We start from the raw sequence: 16,609 nt of genomic DNA on the forward strand, positions 1-16,609 counted from the left end.
AGCTGATGTTTTTAATGAAAATGCATCTGAATCATTGTCATTTCGAAATTAAATCGCATTTTAAATATGATTAATCATGCAACGTTACCAAGAATACACTCTGGAGTATGCAAACAGTGTTTTTAACTGATGTTCAGTCACCATCAGCTCCGTTAGTGTTTTTATACAAACCAATTTGCAAATCTTTGCATACTCTTGCATACTAATTCACTCACATCTTGTACATGCTTGTACATCCATTTGTAATACACAAGATCCCAGTGATTAACAGTTTGGTAACAAATCAATATGTCAGAAAAAGACTATAGAAAAAAAAAAAAAAAAAAAAAAAAAAGTAAAAAAAAAGTCTGTAGTTGTCATAGAAACAAACCAGTCACATCTTTCCAGGTTTAACAGGATGGAATTCTATTTAATATCAATAAAACAGGGAAGATGGACCCAGCAGAAAATTGAGGAGTTTTCAAACTATAGAAGATGTGATGGTATTAAGAACTTGAACAAGTGAGGGCAAAGCGTACCTATAACTGTGATCGATATGCAAGTTAAGTCTAAATCAAGTTAAGTCTACATATATTTTGTATGTATTAGTTTTTACTATAAACTACAAAAACTGCTGTATTAGAGTATTCTGCTTCCATTATTTCTACTTTCTAGTTGCTAAATGTACTTCAGCCTTAATTCCATAACGTGCATTAACAGTGCGAGTATGGCTTGCACTAACGGGACTGTGCATTAAAGTCTCCTGCATGCATTAGGGTTAAAAGGTGTCTGTCATTTTCCACACATTTCCTCGGATCATTATGACAACCATCCTTATTACTGCTATCATTATCAAAGACGTCCGCCATCCCTTATCCCCATCACCATCCTAAGCATGTTGGCCATGTTCATCATCAACCTCTCTATCGGCTCCTCCTCTATAGTCTCCAGAGGAGGATTCCCTGTCGGACGCTGAGAAGCTGTGGGGCAAGCATGCGTCCAGAGCAGCGGATGTGAAGTGACAGAAGCTGCATGTATTTATAGGCTATCTGAGTAGAGAAATGTGCTGCTCACTGTTGAAGCTATATATAGAGCCTTTTACTGATGCCTCTGAGTAAAGTGGAGGAGAGAATATGGTTCTCCCGGGAATGACTTACGAGGCTCCCTCCTATCTCCTTCTACCCCCATTCAGTGCACGTACGCCCTTCTACTCCCCACACCTCAGCCCTCCGTCCTCTGCCCATCCTCCTGCATCGACTCGTTTCTCACTTTCCATCCTCTGTCCGCTTTCTTCTTCCCTCCCAATCTCTTCCCTGCTAATCTCCTCCTGTTTACCTCCTCTCCTGTCTTCTCCCCTTTTCCCATCTTCTCACAGAGCCTCTGTGCTCATGTCACCGTTCTCAACATGTTACTGTGCCCCCACTTCACCGTTTCTTCCTTCATATTTTCCAGATCTTCTCAATCATTTAGCCTCTTCTTACTGTCCTAAGTACTCATCTCCATCTGTACCCAAGAGGCACTCACATTGCTCATATGCAGAGAGCTGAACCATCAAAACCTCTTGTCTAAATTCCTCAACAGCAGGTCCTCTGACAGGAGCTCAGACTCGTCCTCTGAAGTGGTCAAGTTATCCCTGTAAATGAAATGAAATTGTGCTGCAAATTTTCTAAGCTCGAAGGCTTGAGAAGTTATACTATTAAACAGTGAAAATCTTATCAAATATTTCAACCTGCAATCTGTGATATCTCTCTGAGGTTTCATTCCCCTCACATTTAAAATTCTCCATCTGTGCCTTTTTGATTTCCTTTGCTTGACACTTTTTGTAACTATTGATTCACTCTTGCAGGATCTGGTTTATCTCTTTTACTTTATATATCAGTCTTCAGAGACTGTTAGTCCCTATAGTTGTGAAAATATTTGTACGGGTAATATTTGGCATGTGTGCTTCCTGAATTGTTAATGCATGTGCAAAAGAAACCCGAATATAAGTGAACATTCAAACTAAATAGAAAACACAAAGACGGCCATAATTGGCAGCCTGGAGGCCAAAATACAACGTCTGAATAAAGTTATTAAAACTGAACCGCAAAGTATCACATTCATTTAATAATCTTTTGGGGGGAAAAGGGCCAATCCTTGAGCTGAATGATGTAACAGGATGCAGTAGTTGATGTCAGCATGTGAGTCCTCTAGCTGTATGAACACACACGCACAGACACACACACACACACACACACACACACACACACACACACACACACACACACACACACACACACACACACACACACACACCTCCCCCCATGTCCTTGACAGCATGTTGTGATGCAGAGTGGCGTCTGCTTGTCAAGCTGACAGAGCCGCACTGACAGCATGGTCAGAGCGCTGCAGACAAGGGAGAAAAACACTGATTTTATAACGCTCCAAACCACAACAACAAACAGCCCGCCGGGCGCGAGCAGTGCAGTGCTCAGGACCATCATCGCTGTTTTTTAGCCGTCTGATGCTGTGTCACTGATGATTGAGCAACGCCTGCTTCTGAGTTTCAGCCTGCCAGGCAGTCATGCAGTGAATGTATATGAAACATCCTTATGTGCGGTGCATATGACCAACTATCCATTGGCAAATCAAATGAGATTGTTGAGATAAATGAGGGAAATGACTTTAATATCACAACTGTATTGAAATGAAATTCAAATATTAAGCAAATTATTCAAAGCTGCTATGCAGGAGGTCCACCAATTGGAATTTCGATAATCTTCATTACACTGTATCAGCTTTGTTAAGTGATAGGCAGTTAATTATGGGGATGTCATTACTGCTCACACATTGCAAAAAATAACTGTCTTTCCATTCTTTTTCGAGGAGTGGAAGGCGGCTATAATTGAAACGTGGAGACAAAACTATGGTTCATGCTACCAAAACAGGCACGGGCCAACCCTCAGCTTATATAGGGAAGGACTGTTGAAGCTCAGCCGGTCCCCATCACCTCAGCCATCACCCTGTCAGTCTGCCTTCACTGCACTATTACACAGCCAACAGTCTGAGTAAGGTAAAAGAAAGGACGGGGAGCGGGAGGAAGAGGGTGAGGCCATCTGGAGTTAAAATTGAAAGGGAGAGAAAATGTGATGGAGTGGGGTGGTGACCAAAAGAAATCAAAGAGGCAGAGAAGAAGGGGAGGCAGGGGGGAACCTGAGAGAGAGCGAAAGCGAAGAGATGAAGACGACAGGAGGGAGGGAGGGAGGAGAGGAAAAGAGAGGGAGAGTGAGGCTCAGATACTGTGCAGCTGTGGGACCGTATTAAACAATCACTTCTGTGTCAGCGGCTCAACACACCAGCAGAGGACATCTAGTATAGTAGGAGCGCTCAGCCAATGCAAAAACAACTATCACTGACGTCAAAACTAGCCTTGTTTTCACATGGATCTGTACCAGAATCTACAATCTGATTCTGGCTATTAACATAGGAAACTGTATCAGACAAGCAAACATCCAATCACAGCACTGATCTGCATGCTGCATGAAAGGAGCAACGTATAGTCTGCAGAGTCAAGAATCCGAGCTGATTCATGAGCTGCTTGTTGTATTGACAGAAGGCGGACCTGCTGGGGACGGCATCCCCCTCAATGTCAATCATGGCAATGACATGGTCCCCCAACAGGAAAGAGCCACACTCACTGGTAACACAACCAGTGTTCACACGTAACCCACAGGCATGAAGTGACTGTGTGAGGATTTGTTTGTCCGGCATGTAAAATTGCTCAAACAGATAAAAGAATTGTCTCTTCAAGGAGAGTGGCGTGTCTTTATTTTTGTATATCGGTGTGTGTTGTGCATGTTGTGCTGAAGGGCATCACGACAACACAAGCCTCGAGACAAGAGGGTGGTTGCCGTGGAAACCTCAGGCTGAGAGCTCGGCAGCCGGACCGATGAGGGGGAAAAAAAGGAGCGATAGATGGTGAGAGACGGAGAAAAAGAAGTGTGTGATGAAAAAATAGGAGGGCAACATCGCGAGGGCAAGGAGAGAAAACTAAAAGAGAGAAAGAGGTAAAAAGAGCTGTAGGATGAGGGTGGGGGAAATGATATCTAAGAGAGAGACAATGACAGACACAATTACAGACACACAGTGAGGCAGCAGAGAGGAAGGGATCAAAGAGGAGTGAAAGACAGAAGTGAAACAGTGATGGAGGCCAGAAGGTGGAAGAAAGAAGAGAGACAGGGTGATGTGGACTCACAGGGAACAGTGCGGAGGTAGAGGTTGTCTCTGATGATCTGCTGGTGGTCGTGGTCCACTGAGCCCTTGGAGAAGCGCAGGTTGAGGTAGTGCCGCAAATCCTTGTCAACCACCCCCCCTAAACACAAACACAGCAAGAGAGAGGTTAGATATTGCTCTGAATTGATAACATACACAAGACTGGCGAGTGACACATTGCTCCAAAGATCTTAATGGATACTGAAATTGGCTCTATATGAATCATGATGTGAGTGACACTGTAGTGGAAACAATCAGAAGGATTTCACTCTAGTGGAAGAACACTGTCTGATCAGTTGGGCTGTTATTACACATTCATGCTGTGCAGCAAAGTACTCCTCCATAAAACAGACCTAAATTATAGTGGAGGGCCTGAAATTTCAGAAGACACAAAACATGTTGATGTTCTTGGTCTTCTTTTCTTATGTGGCTTCAACAAAGAGTTGGAGCAAGCCGATACAGAATATAGTGCTTGTCGACTGTTAACGAAGAGTGAGACTGAGGATGATTTTAACAACATTAAGCTTCCTTAAGGACCAATAAAAGGAGAGGTGTTAAAGATAAAAACACGATTTTGTGGCGTTATATGAGGCAAAATGGCTTAATCAGGTTGAAAGCTTGCAATGATTTTCACACCAACGCACAAAAGCAAAGGCTACTACACATGCTGACGCAAACACACACAGATCATGGTAATTGTGTAAACCAGAGATCCCCTTGGGGCTAAATGTGCGGTGTCAGCAGGTTGGGTGACAAAGGCTACAGAGGACAGAAGCTCAAACCTCCTCGTCTCTGCCTCTGTGTCTCTGTTGATTATTCGCTGTACCAGCGGTATTTTTTTGTCATTAAGTCACTGAAATGGAACCCAGTAAAATAAATGACAAACACAAGTGAGGGCAGAAGACCAAGGGCAGGGTAACATATCTGTGCGGCACACACTATATGTTAATGTCCATGAATAGTTTCTCCTCCCTTAATCTCAAACCAAAGAAGCCCAGGAGGATAAGAGGAGGGGAACTTATCCTCCATGCAACATTTGGTATTTAAAACTATCACATCCGACAGCGGGAGGGATGAGGTTACATGCCATGCATTTACAAATGACAAACATGTCTTCTCACTAATGCATACTCTAGTGACCTCCTGCTAAATTGAGCTGACAGCGTTCGGCCTACCAGGTTAGATGAATCCAGTGCCTGTCAAAGACAACATATAGCATTGGAGAGGAAACTCTCTACATTGGACCGCACAACACAAATTGTGCAGGTAAATGCATGTGTCTCTGACACAGGTGTTTGTGAAATAATGAATCCCTTTTGGTATAACATCTTATGTAAACTGACACCATTTTAGCAAGGCTGTGAAGCATTGCTTCACAAAAAGCAAAGCTACAGAGGAGGGGAGGGGAGGAGAGGAGAGGAGAGGAGAGGAGAGGAGAGGAGAGGAGAGGAGAGGAGAGGAGAGGAGAGGAGAGGAGAGGGCCAGAAAACAAAGGAAGACAGGATGAGATCTTGATTAACATTATTAGGACTGTCGCGGTTTTCAGATGGGTAAACATCATACCACACAACGATGTATTCAGACATAGGCCATATCTTTGACATGCACAGACACCGACACACACATATTTGTACATGCACACCAATACATGTCCAAACAGAGACAGACAGTAAAGAGAAAGGCAGTGCAGTCCGGGCACCTCATCAGCAGCTGGCAGTCCTTTCTCCACAGGTATATATCCACAGACAGCCTGTCCTCCCAGGCGTCCTCTAGCCTTGCAACCAACCTCCGCACATCTTCCGCTGCCTCGGTTAAAACCTCACTCTCTCCCTCCTGCCTCTGCTTCTCCACTGCTGCTCCAGCACATAGCAACCAGCTGCAGCCAATTTTAATCCCAGAGAAGACGACGAGGAAACGGGGGATGGGAGACGTAGACAGACACGGATAGATGGAGAGAGACGACGACCATCGGGAGAAAAAAAGAGGAGAAGGAGATATGCCAGTGGGAAGCCGGCTTCGAACAAACCTGCCAGCGGATTGGCCAGACAGCTTGCAAAGTCCTGCAGCAGCCCCTATCTGCTGCTGCTGTTACTGCACTGGAGTGTTTGTGCATTTGTGTGGTGAGTGTTTGTGTGTGTGCAAGAGACTGAAAGAGCTGGAGAGAGAGAGAGAGAGAGAGAGAGAGAGGGACACTGAGTGACAGTACCAAATAAATGTTGATGCATGTGAGAGGATTTGTAGATGTGTGTCTGTATTGCGCGCTTGCGCGTGCACCCAGATGCTCCCTGACATTCCTCAAATACTGTGTGTCTTGCCCACCAGATGCGCTCCCTGTTTGACCTTGTGTTAACATCACAGACTAGAGAGAAATATAGCAGCAGCAGCATGTGTCACACTGACGTTACACACACACTCATGCACACACAGAGCGCTGATGAGCACAGCTGCAGATGCCAGTCAAGATGCCTTGAGCGCTGTCACGAGCAAGGTTTGGTCAAAAATACAAAACATAAACAAACACCAACAGAGAAACACACGCTCATGATATGAGCACTCGGCTTAGGGCACAGCTGAGTGCGGAGGAGGGGTTTATTTAATTAAGCTGTATTGGTGTAACAGTTCAAATTGAACAAATATAGCAATATACTTGATGCTGTTAAAATCACAGTCAACTCGTTTTGTGCCTGGCTGCTTCAGCAAAGCAGGACAAATTCTGGGAAAGACAGGCTTATAGATTAACAAAATTGTGGCACGTCAAGGGGAAAAAGATGACAGCCCGATCAATCACAAACTCATCAAGGCAGACAGCAATCAGTGCAGCTCCTGCTCAGAGAGGCGTTACTTTAGGCCAGGCCACATCGTCTCATACTGCCCATCTACCGAGTGGCAGCTGATCAAAAACAAAAACACACAAAAAAATAAAAATCAAATAGTGACAATTAAAAAAAGTGCTTCATATAAACAGCGAGCTTCAGATTTCTCCCTGCTGCCCCCAAGCTGCTTTTACTGGTGGAGCAGCTGGCGCACCCTTCACTACAGCAGGCTCCACTTTATTCTGTGATGGTACACGAGGGACATGTCCAAAATCACTCCCCATTTAGTGCACTATATTCACAGTGTGCCATTTTATTTTAGCTGAATACATATTGCCCTTAAAATTTTAAGGGAACCAAAAAGTAGCATCCATGGCATGTACACAACTTTGTGAGTTCAAGTGCACAATGCAATGCGCCACAATTTATGAATGCAAAAAAATTGCTGAGACGCAGCAGCAGAGAGTGATGATGGAAAAGGATGATCAAAAATCTGACTGTACTGCTCAGTCAGTTATTAGGGAGTAGTGAATGAATGAACAAGCAGATGATTTTGGACTCTGTTTCAGGTCTTTGTGTGCTTGTCTGCTAAATTTATATATTCAATGTCTTATAAATATGTTTCTGTTCAGTTACTGCTGGGTGGGTTAAATGAGATCCTGCTGAGTGTTCAGTGTGCTGCCGGGATCCAAATGTTGAGAGAGACAAATCTTTACAATACAAGCATCAGTGTAACCACATGTTTAACCAGGTACACAGTTTTCCATTTTACAAAAGAAAGCCCGGAAATCAACAAGAAATCTGTTTTACACACAAGTATGTATAGATGGTTGCTGGCATACGCAGCATAATCTTATGTTTTAGTTGCTTAGCAACACAAAAGAAGATTTGTTCACACAGTTGTTGATTTACCTAACGCTGCATACATACCATCACTAGACAGCAACAATGGTTTCAAAATAAATTATTTAATAATTATTTAATATTGTATTTTGATTGTATTCACATTAAAAAACTAAAATATTTTTTGTCTTCAAATGCAACAAAAGGCCCGAGCCAGACTTGAAAGTTACAGATTACTTTATATGCCACATAGATGCCTCCAAATCCTCAGATGGTTTTGTGTCTTTTCTCTCATAACACAATGAGCAGCAGAAAACCAAGAGATGTTCATATAATGCCTCACTGACAAAACCAACAATGCAATTTCAAATGAGAACACAGCCGAAAATAAATTAAATCTGTCCTTAACAATAGCTATTTTATGAGAGGATCAGAATAGGTTTTCAAATGTGAAAATTGTCAGAAGAGGTAGAGTATGTAACTATTAAAATGGAGCACCATAAAGATCAACTCTGTAGCTGGGACACCCTGACTAACATCATGAATGGTAACAGCTGTACCCAATTAATGTTAATAGCAGTTCCTCCCTTTTAGTATGTTGGCTAATGTGTTTACTTCAAGCCTCGAAGGAAAACCCAGCAAAACTCAGTATTTCAGCTGTTATTTCTATATGTCACAACATTATCAGTCAATAATCAAGATTTCATATCCTCTGCTCGACTCATTTTCAAATTGGAGCAACAGGTTGTGAAAGTTAATTAGTCTAGCTTCATTAACATTAATGTTTATTCATTTAATAGCTACAATTGAAAACTGTAGTATTTCTGACTTCTTGCCTGACAACGGCTGATCACAGATCTAAACTGAATCTTTTAAGCTGTAGAAATGTATAACTTTACTTACAACTGATGAAAGCTGAACGTAATAAAATTGGATGTAGGAGTTTAAAGGATTCAGATTTAATATGTGGATTTTATACTCAATTGAGATTCAAAAATAATCCGACCAACTTTGAATACAATTTTATTTTAACTACTGCACTGGTTTACAATGATTCTGTCCCATGCAACAAAATACCTATTTCTTATTTATTTTTGCACGCTCAATCCAAATATGTTTCCAGAATTTCTCACAAACATTTTTGCACCCAGTTTACTCACAATGTAATGGCAAAGCAATACTAAGCAAGATGCAGCCTGTGTTGGCAGACCCATGAATGCTGATCACTAAAAGGGGATGTTACTGGAGGTCAAATATAGGTCAAATTCAATTAAATGAATTAAGTAGTTCTAAACGCACATATTTAAGGGTAATAACAGCCTTATTTATAAATAAGTATAAACACTGTGAAACCTAAAAACCAGGCTCGACAGAAAAATTCATGCTCACTCAGCCAGCCCAATGTCCACCGCTCTGTGCCAGCAATTCAGAAAAGTTTGGCTACAACCATATATCATTCTGGCATAGGGGAAAAAAAAAATACTCTGGCTTGTCTGTATTTCCTTAAACCAATCACAGCCTTCTACAGCGTAGCTAAACCCAGAGTGAACTGCCAGGTCCCTTGCAAAATAGTGTCAGGGGGAACTTGTTGTGGTGGAACATTGGCACATGACGGCAAACCCTGCAATAAAACTGGCTAAATCTCTGCAAAAAAAAAAAAAAAAAAAAAGCCCCCAGAAGAACCAAATCCAAATCATCAAAACCTGCCATTTTCAGCATGCAGGCTTCTGCTTGGGGGTGGTTGTTGTTGTTTTCTGTTGCGATGGGGATTTTGAAAACTGTAGGTAAGTTTAGACTAGCAGATCAGCAAGCTGCTGCAAAACAAGGTCCTGTTCTTCCACTAATGTCAGTGGTGTAAACACCAGAACAACTAAACCCAGAGGTCACAGGCTTGTTTTGACAAGACTTCAGTAAAGACCTGTGGTGGATTTCAATTATGATTGTTCACAGCAACATGGTCTGACATGAACTCCATCACTGTTACTTACTGGTAATGTTGCCTCTGAGCTGCAAGGCCGGCCTTACTTCTACCTCCACAGAAGGTTTTGGATTTTCTCCTCACAGTCTGTAATTTGGGATTAACTTCACTTGAAAATGCATTTTACAAAAGTAAAGCTTTCCAAATATAAAAGGAAGTACAGCTCGCGCTTCACCTCGATTGTTACACAGTGACCAAATTAGAGAATTCCTTCAGTTTAGGCCTTCATTTTCAAGTTAGGAACAATTTCATTTTTTGATTCATCAAAAGAATCACCAGGAGTCACACTTGAACTCAGGTGTATGTTTGACTTGAGGATGTTACTGATTATGGCTCTCATGACTTAAACATGGCCATGAGCAGTGATATTTCTTCATTTTTGATTTTCTTGTTTAAATAATAATCACCTTGCTGGGTGTTATTGAACGTTCCATATTTGTAAAGACATTTATGGATGAAAATGCAGAGCAAGAACATTAAAGTTGCAATATAGCAGGAGTCAGGACTGATAATAATGCAACATTTCTCCACGAGGCAGCTAACTGAATTGCTAATCCTGCTCTCAACGCCCTCAGTGGGTCAGGATCACACTCCCAACACCTGTCATTTATCTTGATGAGCCGACTCTCTCGACAGCCTCTTGCCTGACGTAAAGTGAACCAGCATGCAAACTACAAGCTCAGAAGAAAAGGATACAACAGATATTCTTTAATTAAAGCAGTAAAGCAAAGCTTTCCCGTCTCTTTTGCCATATATTATCTCCACCGTACTGACATGATTTTTTTTTTCTTGTCCTGCTTTGTCCCTGTTACTTTATTTAAATAGACAGATACTGCAGACGTTTGATTGTAATATTTACACACGTAAACATACACAGCTTTTACCTTACCTTGTTCTGTGCTGTATTTGTGTCTCAATCTTCTGCTTGGTTGTGTTTGGATTTTTGGTTTGAGATGCTCTTTTTTTTTGGTATAATCTTAATACTGTGTATTATTGCTTGTTGATATGGTCTTACATTTTTACTTTGGATTTGTTGTTTGGCGTCATTGACGCATTTTTTTTTGACACAAGTTTAATTTATCCTATATATCCTAAATATTTGTAAAGTTATAAAGAAAAATCTGCATGATTTAATTATTTTTAACTATTAATCTGAATGTTATTTCCTTGATTAAACTGCCTATCACAACTTCTCAGAGTCAAAGGTGGTATATTGTTACTGTCTTGTTTGGTCCAACACTAAGTTCAAAGTTCTTCAGTTCACAACATAAAAAAAAACATTAAATCCTATATCCAAGTAGCTATAAACCAGTGAGTATTTGGTTTTTTTGACCCAAACTATGAATTGATTACCACAATAGTTGGAAAATAATTTTCTGTTGATTTACTAATTGTTTCATCTGAACCTGTGACCCAGCTTGACATAGTGTACAGGAGACAGAAGATGTCTCAAAAGGCTTCGTTAAGTTAAGTGCAACACATACAGTATTTCTAGCTACTAGTTCTGAGTACTAGTTTCTTCTACAAGACACAGCTGAATGTGCTGCAATGTCTGTATAAACATTTAAATGAGGCTGGAGAGAGGAGCATATAGATGCAGAAACAAACAGGAGCCATTTTGTTTGATTTAGGAAGGCATAATTAGGTCTGACATGCCCACTTTCCCAGGAGGCTGAGAGCAGAGGGAGGCAGTCTTGCCACATTGATTCGTTGAGTTTCTCTCCTAACAAAGTTTAACTACAAAACTTTGAAGCGCAAACAACCCTCAAGCCACGCTTCAGGAATTCATGCTGGCATGCAAACTCTGACTCTTGCGGTACATCCACATCCACAAATTACAAGGTAACATTGTTCACACTTGAATGCGAATAAACTCCATAATAATCACAACCTGATTAAATCCCAGAGACACATACACGCACTACAACACTGAGTAAAGTCAGGGGCAAGTTAAAGGCTGAGATCTGAGCTGATCGTTAGGCCGCCCGGGGAGTGCCGAGGTGAACTGGTGCTGTACTCCAGTGGTTGTCATGGAGAACAAAACTTGGTGATCGATAGCTTCCCGTACTCCAGCAAGAGGTCACGCAGGTTACGGAGAGCACAAAACTGCAGACCCGGAGTCATCACATATAAAGCTGCACTTCTGAAACACATACTGACACATACATAAGTATAACAAGGAACATAGCTTCGCCTCCCTCCTCATCCAATTCTGCTCAAGCTAAACCTCTCACCTCCTTCACGCCTGTCTGAACAAACAGAAACATGTACAGCAAATTCCACCAGGGTCAAACACTGTCTATCATCATGCACCATTACCATATAGCTCAAACTCAATACAAGTTTTCTATTCCTACTATTTTATCATGTGACTGGGACGTTAAAGAAGCATTAGGCAACTATTTTACATTAAAAGAACAGCTTCAAAATAATGTCTATGGTATGCTGACTTGTTATAGGAAGAATGGCACCTCTCATTCCCACTCTGTGCCCCATGTTCTGTTTGAGTTTTTTTGAGTCCTAATTTCTAATTACTAATGAGATTATTTTCAAATGGACCACCAGAAAACTAATAAAAAAGGAGGCACTCTAGCGAGCGACACCAAAATGAATCCAGGAATAAAATAACTGACTTTGTATTTCTAGTGCAGCGCATGGTATTAAAGCAACGGAAGAGCTATCTTAAAAAGAAAAGTAACACCAACATGCATCTAGCTAACTGGCAAATAAAAATAAGCAATTAATTAAACCTACCTCGTTGTCACTTCCGATAGCACATACAGCGATAAACTTAAATTATGCTCTCCAATTATTTTGCAGTTTATCTGGATATGTGTACTGCTATAGCTACTATATACATACATTTATACACGTAGCTTATGTCCATTGTTTTATGGATATTGAGCTTTTAGAGTACATCCTTCTGGGTGAGTAAAGTTATATCTTGTCTTATTTATTGTATCTCAATTAAATTAATGTCCTTTGGACCTAGACTTGTTCCTTGCATATTCTTTATGAATATACATGTTTGTTTTTCTATTTGACCTCTTTGATTCCCTTTTTTTTTCTTCCTACAATAGGGTTCTTACTATATTTGTCCTCTCTTCATCCCATCTGACGTTTTAGTTACCCAATTTCTTTCTCTTTGTCTCTTGATCCGCACTCCAGTGGTCCAGTTTAAAACTACCCTGATATGACCTGTCCTACTTTTTATTGTTTGGCAGTCCCAATTAGGCACAGGTACTTTGAGTTGTCCTCAGAAGGCCTGTGTGTGAGCAACAGAAAGGGTAAGTGTGTGTGAATTACTGTATGTACTGATGGGTTCTACATGTGGGTGTATTGTGAAAGCCATTTAGCTGTGGATGAAGTATCTGCTTCCAGTACTCCTAATGGCATTATTACAGCAGGCAGCACGGCCCATTATTAATAGTAAATGACAGAGCCTCTCTCCTAAAGGTCTTAATATTGATCCCTCACCCATCCTCCGACTAGTCTTAATGATGATGTTCCTCCATGTCTTTCTCTACAGTGCTGTAATCAAGGCCAGACACACATTTACAACCTTTGAGTAAAGGAGCAACAAGCCTACACTACAAATGAGACTTCGAGATTAAAGGAGGAAGGTTATAGGAATTGCCAAACCTAATATTCCTTGTATCGTCCTCCTCCCGCAGCAGGCGAATGAATTCCTCTTTTCACCTCACCTCACACGTCTATGCCTAAGATAAGCACTGATGGACACAATAAGCTGTGGGTTTTTGTGTATGTAGTGGCTCCTGATTTAAATGAGGCTATATGGAGGTGTTTGTCACTCCTGATTGCGCTCTCCAGTTTACTCTATCAGGAACAACAAGCAGGATGCATCTTAATGAAAAGTAAAGCAACAGACTGTGCAAGAGACCCAAGGAGAGATGAGGGTGGGGAGAGTGCAAAGGTGTGTGTGTGGGCTCAAACACTTTATCTTCTGTTTTATAGGTGTGGCAGGTTGAATAACAATAATGGGGAGAAAATGGAGAGAAAGCGGGATCTAAAGGAGCCTTAGAGGCAAAAGAGAGTAATAAGGAACCCATCAGTTTAGGGGCGCAGCACTTGATAACGTGAGGGGTTAAAACCAGCATGGGTGTGTTCCCAATCAATACAATTTTTTTTATAATTGTGGGTGTTACTGAGAGAAGGCCACCTTCTGAGCATCGTAATGATTCTCCTCTCCAATGCATCACTTGGCTGCTATGGTCTGATAGACTAATAAAGCCTGTCTGTAGTGATTAAGGGGCCCTTCATGCTGCTAAATCCAAACTAAAATGAATTGAATTCGGCTCAACTGTACTGACCTGATTGCTCCTTTCTTTTCTCCAACACAACACGCTGGGATGAACTCTATGAACAAGAATGTAATACACACCCTGCACACAAAGTCTGTGAGAAGTGGCCATAACTCTCATCCTAACAAGTCAGGTGGAAAATATTAACAAGCTCTTCACAAAGCAGACATGCTGCTCAGATTCATTAATACAGTGATTGTCATTTTGTTACAATCATCACTATACATTGTCAGAAAAACCCACATCTTTAACAAGGGAGAATATGAGGGAGAATAGAGGAGACGTGAAAGTCGTTTAGCTTGACCATGTCAACGCCAATAGATCCATTGCACATGAACTTGTAGCAACAGCATTGATGAGACACCTTGTTCCAGTGAGGATCACAGACCTCATACTGGACTACCACACTAGTCTGAGTTTAGGAATCACCTGTGGCACAACATCTGCATGACACCTTGAGAAAGCCATCATTGTCTTGACCTGCTGACGAGCATGTTTGTCAAGTCAGCAGAAGTGGGATGTAGGGGACCCGTTTCCAAATCCAATCAGAGCCTTCATGGAGACAATCACAGCATCATCAGAGGCAGGATGCCGATAGTTCCTCCAAGGGCTGGAACGACTCATTAACGGGCAGGAAGGAATTTCAAGTCAATTCCAGGACCTTGGTAGTGAGTGTCTGAGACGCCTATAAAAGAGCCTGAGAAAGATTTTCACTGTATCCTGAGAAATACTGCAGCATACGTGTAACTTGCACCGAGCTATCAGTATGGCTATCAACAGGGCATAGGTCAGGAAATCCAGGTAAGCTGTAGGCACAGCTTTCGGCCAAGACTTCTCTGGCCACCTCATATATGTGACGTTCCAATGACTACAGTAGACGACTTCAAGAGAATCACCTGCAAGTTATTTTGCAGCTGACCTGGCCTACCAAAGAGCCTATGCAGCACTTCACTTTATAGGCATAAAAAAAAAAGTTGCAGCTTCCTGTCACAAAACCTCAGCTGGAGTTCAGGGCCTCAACTGAGTGACTAGCCTCAGCTTGCGACTGACAGCTGAAGGTTGACTGAGGGAAGTAGCTGAAGTTTCTGGAACACATTGCAAAGATGACACTGAGGAACATATTCGGTCTTAACATCTCACTTTTATAAGCCAGTGGTTCTGTTGGAACTCACTGTTCTCTGGGAAGACCAGATAGAGGAGGCCAGATATCTCAAACTGTTAGAGGAATGTAGAAGGCATTAGTGAAAAGCCTCCTGCGAGCCCGTTGAGGTGGGATGAATGGGCTTTGCAGGGACGTCTCTACATCGAACACTGAGTTCTCTTGGCATCAGAAAAAATGAGTCACCAAGAGCCTAATCAAAGCTGCAGAAAAAATGATGAGTTGATTGTGGATCAAGAAGGGTGATCCATGGAGTAGCTCACAACTTGGACACAAGCCAGAGACTGACCACCTCTGCTTTGGGTTTCCCAGGTGAAAGATACCAGACCTGAAACCTTCTATGACCCTGGGTTTATCACTGATAATGTGTCCAAATTGCACCACCCGGGGTTTCAAGAAACTACAGCTAAGAAAACAATCAAATTGCTTATCTGGATCTGACCACGCTAACAAAATACCGATGTCAACATGAACATAAAAGCATTGTAACACATCTGAAAGTCATACCTGAATCTTCTGTGCTCTGAATCCTTGTGCTTGTTGAACTGGGAGTGTGCACTATTTTCAGTCAGTCTTTGTCAAGAACACAATTTTAAGGTTAACCTCAAAAAAATAAAAATATAAAGGAATGAAGGTTTGTGTCACCAAGTTTTGAGGTATCTTACTTGTTGATCTCCGCCTTCCCCCTACAACAATGGTGATTAATATATTGAATACATGCTCTTAGTTTCTTAGCATTGAAAATGTGAATTCCAAAAATTCATCAGCAACCTTTTCAACAGAAAGTGGCCCTCTTCCAGTGAGTACAATGTGAAGTATTTTAATTGGAGCAAATTTCTTACAAAGAGCGCTGTCTGTCTCTGTTGACGGTGTAAGGATAACACGAACACAGTTTCCGGAGAGACAAGTTCCTCTTCATGTCATTGTTTAATTCCATTAACATAAAAGAAGCCTCAATTATTTCAGGATGGAGGCTGATATCTTTTAGTTCAATACTTCAGTCTAAACCAGTGAGACATATATTTGGGTCGAACTTTCCAAGCGTGTAGGAGAACCTGTGAAACTCATGAGAAGGGTGAAACTTCTTCTCTGGAGCCAATGTTTGGTTTTCCCCTCTGGGCAACTTGAAACATGGTTTTGCAACATGGAAGAGGACCAACCCCCTATGTAGATGTGAAGGGACCTGAAATGAAAACACAATGTGTCTTAGTCTCAGGTATTACCACACTTTATCCTGAACAGGGTGACGTGGGGCTGTAGCCTT

General features: G+C 41.6%; 1 protein-coding gene across 9 annotated transcripts in view; it reads right to left on the reverse strand.

The window, feature by feature from the left end:
• magi2b (membrane associated guanylate kinase, WW and PDZ domain containing 2b) overlaps positions 1-16,609 on the reverse strand; it is a 79,183-nt gene that overhangs the window by 53,160 nt on the left and 9,414 nt on the right. For 8 of the 9 annotated variants that reach the window (XM_069163386.1, XM_069163385.1, XM_069163384.1 and 5 more), the window contains exon 2: positions 4,214-4,330. In XM_069163386.1, the coding sequence (XP_069019487.1) occupies positions 4,214-4,330 (117 nt within the window). Of the gene's footprint in view, positions 1-4,213; positions 4,331-5,929; positions 6,269-16,609 lie in introns of those variants that run through there. The other variant, XM_069163387.1, reaches the window with a different exon arrangement.

Source organism: Embiotoca jacksoni, unplaced genomic scaffold, assembly GCF_022577435.1.
Source record: "Embiotoca jacksoni isolate LCO1_2020_lvr unplaced genomic scaffold, fEmbJac1.0.p SCAF_3, whole genome shotgun sequence".
In the NCBI taxonomy this organism is placed as follows: Eukaryota; Metazoa; Chordata; class Actinopteri; family Embiotocidae; genus Embiotoca; species Embiotoca jacksoni.